The following is a 15,617-nucleotide window of genomic DNA, read 5'->3' as shown; positions in this document are numbered from 1 at the left end:
ATTAGTAGTGACAGCAGTAATAGTAGTGACAGTAGTAGTAGTAGTGACAGTAGTATTAGTAGTGACAGTAGTATTAGTAGTGACAGTAGTAATAGTAGTGACAGTAGTATTAGTAGTGACAGTAGTATTATTATTAGTAACAGTAGTAGTAGTGACAGTAGTATTAGTAGTGACAGTAGTAATAGTAGTGGCAGTAGTAGTAGTGACAGTATTAGTAGTGACAGCAGTAATAGTAGTGACAGTAGTAGTAGTGACAGTAGTAGTAGTGACAGTAATAGTAGTGGCAGTAGTAGTAGTGACAGTATTAGTAGTGACAGTAGTAATAGTAGTGACAGTAGTATTATTAGTAGTAACAGTAGTAGTAGTGACAGTAGTAATAGTAGTGGCAGTAGTAGTAGTAGTGACAGTAGTATTAGTAGTGACAGTAGTAATAGTAGTGACAGTAGTATTAGTAGTGACAGCAGTAATAGTGACAGTAGTAATAGTAGTGACAGTAGTAATAGTAGTGACAGCAGTAATAGTAGTGGCAGTAATAGTAGTGACAGTAGTAATAGTAGTGACAGTAGTATTAGTAGTGACAGTAGTAATAGTAGTGACAGGAGTAATAGTAGTGGCAGTAGTATTAGTAGTGACAGCAGTAATAGTAGTGGCAGTAGTATTATTAGTAGTAACAGTAGTAGTAGTGACAGTAGTAATAGTAGTGACAGGAGTAATAGTAGTGACAGTAGTAATAGTAGTGACAGCAGTAATAGTAGTGACAGTAGTAATAGTAGTGACAGTAGTATTATTAGTAGTAACAGTAGTAGTAGTGACAGTAATAGTAGTGACAGTAGTAATAGTAGTGACAGTAGTAATAGTAGTGACAGGAGTAATAGTAGTGACAGCAGTAATAGTAGTGGCAGTAATAGTAGTGACAGTAGTAATAGTAGTGACAGGAGTAATAGTAACTGTAGTATTAGTAGTAACAGTAGTATTTTTACCTTGTCCAGTTGTGTCTCGAGCACAGTAACATCCGCCTCAAACAGCTCTAGCTTCAGCCTGAACAAAAGTAAATAAGACATCATTAGGGCTTCTGCGCATGAGCTTTATGGAGACGCTAAGGGGTGTGTGTGTGTGTGTGTGTGTGTGTGTGTGTGTACCTGAACTCAGGTGAGTCTTTGACACATTCCTCAAAGTCCAGCAGCGAGTCCATGACGTCTTCTGTTATTGTCCCGAAGTCAAACTGTTGATAAGGTCTATTAAACCCTCTTCATACTGACGGTTAGCCTGTTAGCATCCAGTTAGCTCCATTTCGAGGCTCCACTCCTCATATTTTAACTCCGTCCACAAGCCGGGGGGACAACTGCCGAGAAATGTCTTCCGCGAGCCGAGTCTGACTGTTTCCCAACCGGTCGGTCGATCAGGCAGAGTGGACGCGCGGCTGCCTGTCACGCATGTTGTTGAAAAGTGTCAATAAAAGCATGTTTGGTGTGTTTTCAGTCTAACAGCTGTCTGTGCATCCTGTCTGCAGCAGCTGCTGCTGCTGCTGCTGCTGCTGTTGTTGCTAACCGACCGCTTCCGCCAAACATCCGGGTCGCTTGGCTCTGATCCAAACGGCGGAGAAACAGCGCCGCCCCGCGGACTGGGGGTGAAATGTATAGGATGGAAATATAACGCCAACTTCACGGCCATATAATGGAACATTAGTTTGACTTTTACGTTGTTTGTTTGTACTTTAATAACAATAAAATATGCGTCACATTTAGAGCTCTAATGCCACACACAGAGACAGACACACAGACACACACTTGTTTGTTTCACTATCTTTGTGGGGACCTGTCACTGACATAATGCATTCCCTATCCCCTTACCCTAACCTTAACCATCACCACTAAATGCCTAACCTTAACCCTTACCCTCACCCTAACCAGAACCTCATTCTAACCCTAATCCTAAAACCAGGTCTTAACCCTCAAACAGACCCTTAACCTTGTGGGGTCCAGCATTTTGAGCCCCACAAGGATGTGCAGACTCCACAAGTATACTGTATTCCCTGGTTTTTGGACCACACGAATATAGTAAAACAAACAAACAAACACACACACACACACACACTTTCTTTTTTATGCTTACGGCATTTATTTAATCCTACGAAAAATGTAAATGTAAGACTTAGAAAATACTTTTAAGACCCCGTTTGTTTTATTTGACTCCAATAAAAGTGTTACTACCTTACTACAAGTAAAGGTCCTTAAAGCACTGATTGTATTGAATGTCTGTGTTCCTCTTCTTGTCTGATGTTTCTGGCTTCATATTCCTGCTGCATTAACGTGCATGTTGCATTTTACTGCTGTAGATGTTTGACGTTGTACTCATTTATAACTCCTTAATAAACTGTATGGTAGTTCAATCTACAGCAATGCATCATGGTCTACAAAATCATCATTGTAGCGACGCTGTCCTGTGAGAACCACGGATCTCTAAAACCTTTTACGGTGTCAGAAAAACAGCTGTTTTCAGCTGTGTGACGATGCATTTTCCAGCTGATCTGAGAGGATATTTGAAACACTTTACTTTGGTTTTACAGAACGTTTTGGGGGCATTTTAGGCATTTGTTACACAGGGCAGCTAAGATGTGAAAGGGGAGAGAGAGAGAGAGAGAGAGGGGGGGGGGAATGACACGCAGCAAAGGGCCGCCGGTCTGATTCCAACCTCCTGCGGCCGCAGCGGCAAGGACTGAGCCTTAGTACGTGGGGTGCACGCTTAACCAGGTGAGCTATCCAGGCGCCCCGCATAGATAGAGCTTTGTACTAAAAAGACTGACTTTGGAAGAAACCCACATTTGAATGATGTGACCGTTTACGGAGCGTGATGGGGTTTGAAGCCCCCACCGTCGACTTCAAGGCACCTAACCCTAACCTAACCCTAGCGCCTTCCATGCAGCGCTGCCTGGAAGACAACGATGGGGGCTTAAAACACCAAACACCGTTTACAGATGTGAATGAAGAGACAAACACTCGGGTCATTGAATCTCTTTTACGGCCCAGATAAAGAGAAAGGTTTTATTGGAAAACAAGAGACAACGAGGAGATGAGCGAGGTGTGTGTGTGTGTGTGTGTGTGTGTGTGTGTGTGTGTGTGTTCAGAAGCCAATCGAAAGCAGGATCACAGTGACGTTGTCGGCACAGCCCCGCCTCACCGCCTCGCTGGCCAACTGTTGGCAAGCAGCTTCAAACCTCACCTCCTCCTCCTCCTCCTCCGTCGGCCCCGGCCGCTGCTCCACGCTCCCCTCCTGCAGGGGGGACGGGGGGGACTGAAACCGAAAGTTCAATAAAAAACAAAAGTGACCTCGTTGCACAGAAGACTGTGTGTGAACACAACTGCATTAAGTAGAGAGAGAAGAGAGAGAGAGAGAGAGAGAAACCTGCAGCACGTTGAGGACAAATTTAACGGCCTCATCAGCAGAAAACACTTTGAACAGACCGTCACAGGCCAGGATGATGAACCTACAGACAGAGAGAGAGGGGGGGGGGAGAGACAGAGGAGAGACAGAGAGAGAGAGGAGAGAGAGAGAGAGTCAGTGAGCTGTAGAGGAGCTGGTAGGTGGACTACAGGCTAGCTAGTTTCCCCTGTTTACAGTCTTTATGCTAAGCTAACCAACCATAGCTTCATATGCACTGTGCAGACATGAGTGGGGTTTCTGCTGTAACCAATCAGCAGTGCCCGTCTGTGGTTCTGTTCTTGCCTGTCATTGGCCGTTAGCTGCAGCCTCCTCATGTCGGGGGACGAGATGACGCCGATGCGCTTGTACTGGCCGTCTCCGATAGACCGGGACACCTCGAGGACACCCAGCACCCTGCCGTCCCTGCAACACGCACGCACGCACACAGTTTGTATAGTCTGGTGCAACGGAAGTATGTTGGCGGGATAAAGGCTGACATCGTAAACATCCCTCCGCTATGTGACTATTTATCGCAAGTAATATCGTTATTGCAATATTCAACATTCAACCTTATCGCATATTGGGTTTATTGCCTCATATCGTGCAGCCCTAGCGTGACGATTAAAACAAACAAAAAAAACCCCGCCCCCAGTGTGTAAAGAGCTTTATTTGGCAGGTGGTGTACCTGACGGTGCCTCCTGCTCTCTGGATCCTCATCCTCTCCTCGTAGATGGTCGGGTTGTGTTCTTTACTCAGATTGAGAGTCAGCGACCTCCTCTGTCCGTCTGCTCCTCCGGTCGCCTCCATCCGACACAGCACCGCCTGGAGACACACGCACAGACGCACGCGCACACACACACACACACACGTCATGTCCTGCTGAGGTCTATCTACAGCGCGTTTAGGGACAATGTCCGTCAGATAAACCCTGTTAGAAAAGTGTCTGCTGAAGAACTGAAAGCAGAGTAGAGTGTTTTACCATCTCCTACATTAGGCCAATGAGGTGGGACCAGGGGACAGCTTGCTTGGACGTGTGTTCTACGTGCCAATAATCAATGTCCACAATCTGTCTGCATTTCGGTGCTGCGACCCATTCGTTTTCCTGACGGCCTGCCCACCGTAGCACAAGCAATACAGTCCATTTCATTTGGTTTCTGGTTTGGTTCCATTCATTTTCTTTTGCACACAACTCTAACAATGACACGCAAGCTGTCTCCTCCCCCCCGTCACACACCTGTGTATCCCTGGCTGTTAATTACATAGATTGCCTTCCCAGAGCCAATGCTCCACCCAGTGCTCAAACATAAAACTGCAGATTAATTAGCATAACCAACGTGGTGTATAAACAAAACAAAACTAAGTGGTGTAATGGCGCCAACAAGCAGGGTTCAAAACTTTTTGTCCACCCGCCAAATGTCTAGTGAATGTCCAAATTTGACCAGCCACTCGATAGATTACCGTTGGTTTTTTTTTGGGCCGGTGGGTGAAGCAAATCTTCCAGCCACTTCCATGTTTGACCAGCATTTGGCTGGTAGACGGTGCTAACTAGTAAACTGAGACAGAGAGAGAGAGAGAGAGAGAGACAGACAGAGAGAGAGGGAGAGAGAGAGAGAGAGAGAGAGAGAGAGAGAGAGAGAGAGACAGGGAGAGAGAGAGAGAGAGACAGACAGAGAGAGAGAGAGACAGACAGAGAGAGAGAGAGAGACAGACAGAGAGAGCGAGAGAGAGAGCGAGAGAGAGAGACACAGAGAGAGAGAGAGAGACAGAAAGAGAGAGAGCGAGAGAGAGAGAGACAGAGAGAGAGAGAGAGAGACAGAGAGAGAGAGAGAGAGAGACAGACAGAGAGAGCGAGAGAGAGAGCGAGAGAGAGAGACACAGAGAGAGAGAGAGAGACAGAAGAAGACTTTTGGAAAGAAAATCACCAACAGCTAACTCTGCTAACATGACAGCTAACTCTGCTAACACGACAGCTAACACGACAGCTAACTCTGCTAACATGACAGCTAACACGACAGCTAACTCTGCTAACACGACAGCTAACTCTGCTAACACGACAGCTAACATGACAGCTAACTCTGCTAACACGACAGCTAACACGACAGCTAACTCTGCTAACACAACAGCTAACTCTGCTAACACGACAGCTAACTCTGCTAACACGAGCTAACTCTGCTAACACGACAGCTAACTCTGCTAACACGACAGCTAACTCTGCTAACACGACAGCTAACTCTGCTAACACGACAGCTAACTCTGCTAACACGACAGCTAACTCTGCTAACACGACAGCTAACTCTGCTAACACGACAGCTAACTCTGCTAACACGACAGCTAACCCTGCTAACACGACAGCTAACTCTGCTAACACGACAGCTAACTCTGCTAACACGACAGCTAACCCTGCTAACACGACAGCTAACTCTGCTAACACGACAGCTAACCCTGCTAACACAACAGCTGACTCTGCTAACACGACAGCTAACATGACAGCTAACACTGCTAACACGACAGCTAACACGACAGCTGACTCTGCTAACACGACAGCTAACTCTGCTAACACGACAGCTAACTCTGCTAACACAGCAGCTAACACGACAGCTATCTCTGCTAACACGACAGCTAACGCTGCTAACACGACAGCTATCACGACAGCTAACTCTGCTAACACGGCAGCTAACGCTGCTAACATGACAGCTATCTCTGCTAACACGACAGCTAACTCTGCTAACACGACAGCTAACACGACAGCTATCTCTGCTAACACGACAGCTAACGCTGCTAACACGACAGCTAACGCTGCTAACATGACAGCTATCTCTGCTAACACGACAGCTATCTCTGCTAATACGACAGCTAACGCTGCTAACACGACAGCTATCTCTGCTAACACGACAGCTAACGCTGCTAACACGGCAGCTAACGCTGCTAACACGGCAGCTAACGCTGCTAACATGACAGCTATCTCTGCTAACACGACAGCTGACTCTGCTAACACGACAGCTATCTCTGCTAACACGGCAGCTGACTCTGCTAACACGACAGCTGACTCTGCTAACACGACAGCTATCTCTGCTAACACGACAGCTGACTCTGCTAACACGACAGCTATCTCTGCTAACACGGCAGCTGACTCTGCTAACACGACAGCTATCTCTGCTAACACGACAGCTGACTCTGCTAACACGACAGCTAACGCTGCTAACACGGCAGCTGACTCTGCTAAACCCTAACAGAAAGTGTTTAAACCCCAGTGTACCCGGCTGTCTCCCAGATTGGCCACGTACACCATGTCGTCCACCACCAGCACGCAGGTGGCCGTGGAGCCGTCCTTCCACGCCGGTTTCCTGTTCCGCAACACAGAGAGACAGAGGAGACCAAACGCATGAGACTGACGGAGGCTACATGGAACGGAAAATGGACTGGATGTTTTTAGCGTTTTTCTAGTCTTAACGACTACTCAAAGCACTTTTACAGAGTACAGGAACCATTCACCGTTCACACACATTCACACACCGATGGCGCAGCATCGGGAGCGATTCCGGGGTTCAGTGTCTTGCCCAATGACGCTTAGGCCTCCTGCACACTCCCTGCGTGGCGTGAGCGTGGCGTTTATGTTGAGTGTGAGTTGCGTGGCGGCTGCTTGGCGTTTTCTGCTAGCCTTGTCCGTACACATGCATGTTTCCCATTGATAAAATGAAATAATAGCGTGTTCTTCAACTTTACTTGATTACAGCAAAGGCAACGTCGGCAGTATTGACGGCAAACTAGGCTACAAAATATTTCGTTCTGTATTGACAGGTGAAAATCTATAATTATTTTTTACATTTATATCTGCATTTACGTCAGAAACTAGAGACTTTCAAACATCAACATGTCATTTATTAAATGTATTCGTGTCAAAATGACATATAAACATCTTTTTGTATTCTATGTGTCTATATGTAATATGACCTATGACCTAATGTGACCTATTTCTAGCATGCACGCGTTTTCGGCCCAGCTCGAGCCGCGCCTGAGACGTGCGTGTCACGCAGGCAGTGTGCAGGAGCCCTTAGGCATAGGACTGCAGGGCCAGGGATCGAACCGCCAACCTTCTGATTGGTAGGCGACCGGTCTACCTGAGCCACAGGCGCCCCTGCAGGCTACACCTCCACAGCAGACAAAAAGGGCATTCACACAAACAGGAGCGATTGGTTTCCAGCTAGCTGCGGGGTTTTCTCTGTGGACTTACTGGCTGGAAGCTCTCCTCAGAAAGTCTTCATCGGTCTGCCGGAACGTGTCCAGGAGACATTTCTTCATCAGCTTGTCCACGTTCTCCGTTGACAGCGTCGTCCCTGAAAGAGACGACGCGTTTTTTTTTTTTTTTCTGTCTTCAAAACATTTGAATGCATTCCATTTAAAGACCTGAACAAAGAAAAAGTAATACTCTTTCACAACAGAACACCTGCACGGGCGCGATGTTTGAATGAATATGGATAGGTTTTCAGTATTGATTATCTATATCTCCGTATAACAAACGTGCAAAATCACATTTAAAATCAAAATATTACAATCAAAATGTGTGCAGGTCCCATGTTATGCTTACTTTCGGGTTCATACTAGTGTTGAGAGTTTCTGATAGAACATGTTAACGTGCTTTAATGTCCATACTGTCTGTCTGAATATACCTGTACTCACTGCACGATATGGGGGAGATAGATATACGATGTTATTGTTCAACATCTTGATAACGATATAACTTGTGATAAATAAACAGATATTAAAGTGTACTTTAGTATTCTAAAGTAGTCGTAGTAACTTTCTTTTATTGAACAAATTGAACAATTGAATATAAAAGGCAGCACTAAGAAAGAGTGACAGTTTTCTTTCAACTAACACACTGAATCCCGGAGCGCCTTTCGCGATGTGTTTACTGCGCGCGGTTGAGCTTGCTGGTATATTTTGCAGCCCTGGTATCCCCCCCGCTCCAAAACGCTCTGTTTTGGCGCCTGTCTTTTTAACCCCCCTATCCCTGAGTTTCCGGGTCTTCAGCATCGGCACGCTCACCGTGCGGATCCACTTTCGCGACACGACTGAAGCGTGGCGACGCGACGCCTCCTCTAATTTATACGTTGATGGCCGTTATTTTACCGCTACGGGCGTGGTTCTGAGCCAGCGGGGGAATGTTGAACAAAGGACCGGCGAAAGACTCCCCCCGCCCGCCCCCCCAGTCTCCCCTGTGCTCTACTTCTACTGGATAGTCGCGTCACGTTCAACGGATTCATTTGCATAAAGATGGGCATCGGCCAGCTTTTTTTTCCCCCCCCGGGATGCTTTGCGGGCGCGTTAAAGGAACGTCACCCATAGGAATAAAGTGGAGCGCGGCGCGACAGAAATGTCGCACGGCCATCTGTCGTGGATCTGGTCTCTGCAGTGTCATTTCGGCCGGGAAAATGACTGTAGCGGCCCTTTCTACCTATACGTAGAATAGTTGTGACATCACAAACACACAGCACAGAAGTGCTGGCGGCTCGTTTAAAGGCGCAGTTTCTGGATACGGGCTGTGCGCATTCCTCTGTGGATTGAACGTTTTGATACTTTCATATTATTTATAACAGCACCTCGACCTGCTTTATAATAAAACAAGACTTTGTACAATATGAGACCTTTATAGATGGGGCAGACCTCGGGCGCTTCGGTGATATGACGCCCTCTGTTTTGTTTTTGCTGTAAATTCTTTTGCACTTTTCTGCTATTTTATATTATTGTTTTGACGTATGTACCATCGACCAAAGCCAATTCCTTGATGTGCTACTTACCTGGCAATGCATCCATTTCTATTTCTGAATCTGATTGGTTCAGTGTTGTCCACTTTGACCCATCACATGTTACAAAACCCTTAACCGGTCTCAAACAAAAACATATAGAACTCATTCTAAAATCACAAACTGTCAGCTAATGAATCCCCGTAATCAGGCGCTGTGTCCTGAGTGTGAACAACCGATAACTTTGGAAAACATGAGGCAGTCCTTATTTCTATATGTAAGTATTTCCTGTATGTATTTTACTATTTTGGGTTTTTTTTTAACCCTCCTGATGTCCAGTTTCTATATCAGAAATGTGGGTTTCTTTCAACCAAATTGTGAAACAAAATAACGTCCACACAACGCTCTTCACAAGTTAAATAAATGATCAGTTCACTACTTTCATTGAATGGGGTGAATTGGGTGTTTTATTCAATTTTATAGCATGTAAAGAAAAATGTATAATTGAACGTTGAAAAACGGAGGAAAAGAATTTCAAAAAAGCCCAGAAAAAAGTGACATAAAACCTGGGAAAAGCTTAAAAAAAAGTGTCAAAAAAGCCCAGAAAAAAGTGACAAAAACCTGGGAAAAGCTTAAAAAAAGTGTCAAAAAAGCCCAGAAAAAAGTGACAAAAACCTGGGAAAAGCTTAAAAAAAAGTGTCAAAAAAGCCCAGAAAAATGTGACAAAAACCTGGGAAAAGCTTAAAAAAAAAGTGTCAAAAAAGCCCAGAAAAAAGTGACAAAAACCTGGGAAAAGCTTAAAAAAAAAGGTCAAAAAAGCCCAGAAAAAAGTGACAAAAACCTGGGAAAAGCTTAAAAAAAAACGTCAAAAAAGCCCAGAAAAATATTGACAGAAGTTGTGTGACAAAAGTGTCGAAAAAGACGACCAAAACGTTGGAATTATTTTAACATTTTGACCCAGAAAAACAAAAAGTTGTCGTTGGTCGATGGGGTAGACAACACAAGGGTTAAGTGTGCTAATCTCTCATTGTTGCTGCTGCTGCTGTTATTTTTTGGAGTTGTTGTTGTTGTTGAAAGGAATAACTGGAATTAAAAAAGAATCCCAAACTGTCCCTTTAAAACTCACCGACGGGGAACTTCTTGGCCAGGTTGTGGTGTAGATGCTCTGCGGCGAATCGGGAGGCTCGAGCTCCGCCGTGACCGTCAAACACGGCGAAGTACGAAACGCGAGACCTGCGGGACACGACGGACCAATCAGAGAGAGCTCTGCCGATGACTTCCTGCCATAACCACTCTGAACTCACACATGCACTGACTTCACAGTTTAAACCCCCAACCCCCGGACTTTCTTCTACCCACCTACTGTGTGCAATATTTAATATTTAATACTATTGATAATACTGTGCAATTCCATTACTGTGCAATATCTGTATACTGTGTAATATCTGTATACTGTGTAATATCTGCATACTGTGTAATATCTGCATACTGTGTAATATCTGCATACTGTGTAATATCTGCATACTGTGTAATATCTGTATACTGTGTAATATCCTTACTCTCATTGTCTAATATCTATTACTCATTGAATATGATCACCACTATTGGGCAATATACAAACAATGTGCAATAACCCACACATGTATATAAAACTGTGTTTTTTATTTTCTTTGTTTTTATATGTATATAGCGTCTCAGAACTGTGCACCTTAGCCCCTTATTAGGGTTCATACGCATTTTAACCATGACTTTTTGGTAAATTTCCATGACTATGTATTCCTGAAAATGTCAGTCGACATTATACAATAAGAATAAACATCTGTGTTAAGGTTTCCCCTCAGAGGTTTAACAATAAAATGAATCCCAGTAGTGGGATTTGTAATATCGCGCCCCGAATAGAACGGTGAGGTTAGGACGACGTGAAATACATTTATTAATCACGTATTATTATGCTGTGTTAAAAAAAGAATTCCATGACTTTTCCACAACTTTCTGGGTCTTTTAATGTTTCCAAAACCTTTCCAGGCCTGGGATTTGCATTTGTCAAAAAATTCCCAAACATTTCCAGGTTTTTTTCAAAACGTACGATGAACCCTGTATATTGCTTATTTTATTCCATGTTGTAATATTTATTTTACGTACAAGTTGGCACTGGAAAAGGAGTTGCTTTTAATCTCATTGTACGTGTGTATAGTGACACTAAAGCCATTCTATCTATTCTGTTGGACGGTGGCGGGTCGGAGGACTTACACTGGTCCCGGCAGAGCCGACAGACAGGCGCTCATGTCCGGCAGCAGAACGTGAGCGTCCTGCATCTCCTCGCGCTCGCCGCGCCTCGCCGCCACGTAGCCTTTCAGCACGGGGAGGCCTGGACGAAGACACGGGACACATGTCAGTCATCAGCGCTACGGGTCACATGTCCTAATCAGAGCTTTAATTAGAGGAGAAAAGGCAAACAAACATTGTGGTGGAAGAGCTGAAGACCTTCTTTACAAACTTTCTTGACCTCCTCCCCCCCTCGCTCCTCTTTGTGATCGGCGTGGCACTCCGCGTCTTCCCGTTTTCGTTTCAACCTTTTCCCCCCCTGCGCCTCTGCCTCCTCCTCGTCTTCTTCTTTGGTGGCCTGTGGTCGAGCTGTGAGCTCTGCTGGAACTGGACCTGAGGAAGAATCCAAACACACTCGGGGTGATGAGTTAGACGAGGGACAAAAAGCTTCGTGGCGGAGACACCGGGTTTATCAGAAAACACAGTTTACCTTCCGACGCTGCCTTCAGGCGACACTGGGTTTATCAGAAAACACAGTTTACCTTCCGATGTTGCCTTCAGGCGACACTGGGTTTATCAGAAAACACAGTTTACCTTCCGACGCTGCCTTCAGGCGACACTGGGTTTATCAGAAAACACAGTTTACCTCCCGACGCTGCCTTCAGGCGACACTGGGTTTATCAGAAAACACAGTTTACCTTCCGGCAGCTGCCTTCAGGCGACACTGGGTTTATCAGAAAACACAGTTTACCCTTCCGGCAGCTGCCTTCAGGCGACACTGGGTTTATCAGAAAACACAGTTTACCTTCCGACGCTGCCTTCAGGCGACACTGGGTTTATCAGAAAAGCACAGTTTACCTTCCGACGCTGCCTTCAGGCGACACTGGGTTTATCAGAAAACACAGTTTACCTTCCGGCGCTGCCTTTCAGGCGACACTGGGTTTATCAGAAAACACAGTTTACGCTCCCGGCGCTGCCTTCAGGCGACACTGGGTTTATCAGAAAACACAGTTTACGCTCCGACGCTGCCTTCAGGCGACACTGGGTTTATCAGAAAACACAGTTTACACTCCCGACGCTGCCTTCAGGCGACACTGGGTTTATCAGAAAACACAGTTTACACTCCCGACGCTGCCTTCAGGCGACACTGGGTTTATCAGAAAACACAGTTTACCTTCCGACGCTGCCTTCAGGCGACACTGGGTTTATCAGAAAACACAGTTTACACTCCCGACGCTGCCTTCAGGCGACACTAGGTTTATCAGAAAACACAGTTTACCCTTCCGACGCTGCCTTCAGGCGACACTGGGTTTATCAGAAAACACAGTTTACCTTCCGACGCTGCCTTCAGGCGACACTGGGTTTATCAGAAAACACAGTTTACGCTCCAACGCTGCCTTCAGGCGACACTGGGTTTATCAGAAAACACAGTTTACCTTCCGACGCTGCCTTCAGGCGACACTGGGTTTATCAGAAAACACAGTTTACGCTCCAACGCTGCCTTCAGGCGACACTGGGTTTATCAGAAAACACAGTTTCCCTTCCGACGCTGCCTTCAGGCGACACTGGGTTTATCAGAAAACACAGTTTACCTTCCGACGCTGCCTTCAGGCGACACTGGGTTTATCAGAAAACACAGTTTACGCTCCGACGCTGCCTTCAGGCGACACTGGGTTTATCAGAAAACACAGTTTACCTTCCGATGTTGCCTTCAGGCGACACTGGGTTTATCAGAAAACACAGTTTACCTTCCGACGCTGCCTTCAGGCGACACTGGGTTTATCAGAAAACACAGTTTACACTCCCGACGCTGCCTTCAGGCGACACTAGGTTTATCAGAAAACACAGTTTACGCTCCAACGCTGCCTTCAGGCGACACTGGGTTTATCAGAAAACACAGTTTCCCTTCCGACGCTGTCAGAAAACACAGTTTACGCTCTGACGCTGCCTTCAGGCGACACTGGGTTTATCAGAAAACACAGTTTACGCTCCGACGCTGCCTTCAGGCGACACTGGGTTTATCAGAAAACACAGTTTACGCTCCGACGCTGCCTTCAGGCGACACTGGGTTTATCAGAAAACACAGTTTACCTTCCGATGTTGCCTTCAGGCGACACTGGGTTTATCAGAAAACACAGTTTACCTTCCGACGCTGCCTTCAGGCGTAAGTACACTACTGAGTACAATTATACTAACCCTCCAATACTTGTTCACTAATGCTGATTATGTTTAACTTTCCCATTTTCTCTGCTACTTTGAATCCGCACACTGTGACAGGAACGTCAATCAAGTTTCAACAAATGCAAGAATCTGTCACTGGTACACTTTAAATACTACTTTCATTTAATGTCACTACGTTGTCTTCACATCTCTGTGTACACATATACATTAGGCGTGTTGAATGTTATTGCCTACTACCATAGTACTATATTTTATATCATATTTTCTTTTTATTTCTATATTTGATTCATTATTTGTATTACTACATCTCACCTTATGTTCTGATGTATCTTATGTTGTGTTCATATGTTATACTGCTGCTTTATAACATTATATATATATATATATATATATATATATATATATATATATATATATATGTATTACATTTCTATAATGTTGCTATACTAATACAGACAAATAGTATTATTTAATCACTATATATTTTTCTGGTCTACGCTGTTTATGTAATACTAGACGTTGCTGCTACTAGTCACACCACTGTCACTTTTACGTTAACTTAGAGGAGCAGTGGCAGCAAAAACTGTCCTGTCCTGTTAGTAGTATCCTGAGGAGTGTCCCGGGACAGTCAGACACTGTCCTGTACACTGTCCTGTGACCCCATGACTGTCCCGGGACAGTCAGACACTGTCCTGTACACTGTCCTGTGACTCCCAGACACTGTCCTGTGACTCCCAGACACTGTCCTGTGACTCCATGACTGTCCCGGGACAGTCAGACACTGTCCTGTACACTGTCCTGTGACTCCCACACACTGTCCTGTGACTCCATGACTGTCCCGGGACAGTCAGACACTGTCCTGTGACTCCCAGACACTGTCCTGTGACCCCATAACTGTCCCGGGACAGTCAGACACTGTCCTGTACACTGTCCTGTGACTCCCAGACACTGTCCTGTGACCCCATGACAGTCAGACACTGTCCTGTACACTGTCCTGTGACTCCCACACACTGTCTTGTGACTCCATGACTGTCCCGGGACAGTCAGACACTGTCCTGTACACTGTCCTGTGACTCCCACACACTGTCCTGTGACTCCATGACTGTCCCGGAACAGTCAGACACTGTCCTGTAACTCCATGACTGTCCCGGGACAGTCAGACACTGTCCTGTACACTGTCCTGTGACTCCCACACACTGTCCTGTGACCCCATGACTGTCCCGGAACAGTCAGCCACTGTCCTGTACACTGTCCTGTGACTCCCAGACACTGTCCTGTGACTCCATGACTGTCCCGGGACAGTCAGCCACTGTCTTGTGACACCCAGAAACTGTCCTGTGTCTGACTGTGTCACAGGACAGTGTCTGACTGTCCCGGGACACTCCTCTGGAGTCAGGACACTACTAACAGGACAGGACAGTTTTTGCTGCCACTGCTGCTGTTTGCTCTTAAATGGGTAGTGCAGTAAAAAGTACAATGTTTCCCTCTGAGATGCAACGTTAGTGGAGTATTAGCAGGAAATAGAAATACTCAAGTACAGTACAAGTACCTTAAACTCTTCTTCTGTACTGAATGACAGTTACTGGTGTGACTGGCGTTACTTGTAACGTTAATGGTGCTCTTCAGGCCTCATCTATCGCATTCATTTAACCGTGAATTGATCCAGACTCACCGGAGGTTTGTGTCGGTTCTGGCAGGTCGTCGAAAAGATCCATTCTGCTTATTATTGATTAGCTCAGGTGTCTGTTAGCCAGCCAAGCTAACTAGCCTAGCTAGCTGTCTGGCTCCGTGTCCGTTTGTAGGATAACAGACTCAGTTAAACTGTGTAAAACCTTTCATTAAATGACGTTAACGTATTCCAACAGTCCGCCGTTTAACGCCTTCATTTGTTTCTGGCGCAGAAACGTTGATCATTAGCTCCAGAGTGAAATGCAGCTTTAGCTCGAACACCTAGCAACAAGTTAGCCACAACGTTAAAGACAACTTCCGGTCACAGCCTTCACAATA

The 15,617-nt window shown here is 45.6% G+C and overlaps 2 protein-coding genes across 4 annotated transcripts in view; both read right to left on the bottom strand.

Annotated features, from left to right (window-relative positions):
• LOC144515969 (arf-GAP with coiled-coil, ANK repeat and PH domain-containing protein 2) overlaps window positions 1–1,564 on the bottom strand; it is a 16,767-nt gene extending 15,203 nt beyond the window's left edge. The window contains exons 1-2 of the mRNA XM_078247191.1: window positions 1,140–1,564; window positions 981–1,038 (exon numbers count right to left, since the gene is read on the bottom strand). Coding sequence (XP_078103317.1) covers window positions 981–1,038; window positions 1,140–1,192 — 111 coding nt within the window. The 5' untranslated portion in view covers window positions 1,193–1,564. The remainder of the gene's footprint in view (window positions 1–980; window positions 1,039–1,139) is intronic.
• A 1,436-nt stretch (window positions 1,565–3,000) lies between these two features.
• On the bottom strand, window positions 3,001–15,594 carry ilkap (integrin-linked kinase-associated serine/threonine phosphatase). Of its 3 annotated transcripts, XM_078247188.1 has the most exons (10): window positions 15,283–15,594; window positions 11,649–11,822; window positions 11,415–11,532; window positions 10,291–10,397; window positions 7,652–7,754; window positions 6,677–6,764; window positions 4,106–4,242; window positions 3,724–3,843; window positions 3,403–3,484; window positions 3,001–3,291 (listed from the first exon to the last, which is right to left on the bottom strand). In XM_078247188.1, the coding sequence occupies exons 1-10, from the start codon at window positions 15,323–15,325 to the stop codon at window positions 3,121–3,123; spliced, it is 1,143 nt and encodes a 380-aa protein (XP_078103314.1). In that variant the 5' UTR covers window positions 15,326–15,594; the 3' UTR covers window positions 3,001–3,120. The 3 variants fall into 3 exon arrangements, with proteins under 3 accessions (XP_078103314.1, XP_078103316.1, XP_078103315.1); XM_078247190.1 differs by lacking the exon at window positions 15,283–15,594 and having other exon boundaries at window positions 11,662–11,822; XM_078247189.1 differs by lacking the exon at window positions 15,283–15,594 and having other exon boundaries at window positions 11,671–11,745.
• Window positions 15,595–15,617: the final 23 nt, after the last annotated feature.

This window comes from Sander vitreus, chromosome 3, assembly GCF_031162955.1.
Source record: "Sander vitreus isolate 19-12246 chromosome 3, sanVit1, whole genome shotgun sequence".
Classification (NCBI taxonomy): domain Eukaryota; kingdom Metazoa; phylum Chordata; class Actinopteri; order Perciformes; family Percidae; genus Sander; species Sander vitreus.
Note: the sequence above shows the minus strand (reverse complement) of the source record. Positions and strands in the feature narration are given on the sequence as shown.

What these genes read in the sequence shown, in the direction of transcription:
- ilkap (XM_078247188.1), bottom strand. Translation starts at nt 15,325, where the DNA reads ATGGATCTTTTCGACGACCTGCCAGAACCGACACAAACCTCCG. An exon ending in CAAGAAAGTTTGTAAAGAAG is followed by an intron (nt 11,533 to 11,648) that starts GTCTTCAGCTCT and finishes GTCTTCGTCCAG; the next exon opens with GCCTCCCCGTGCTGAAAGGC. An exon ending in GGCCAAGAAGTTCCCCGTCG is followed by an intron (nt 7,755 to 10,290) that starts GTGAGTTTTAAA and finishes CGTCTCTTTCAG; the next exon opens with GGACGACGCTGTCAACGGAG.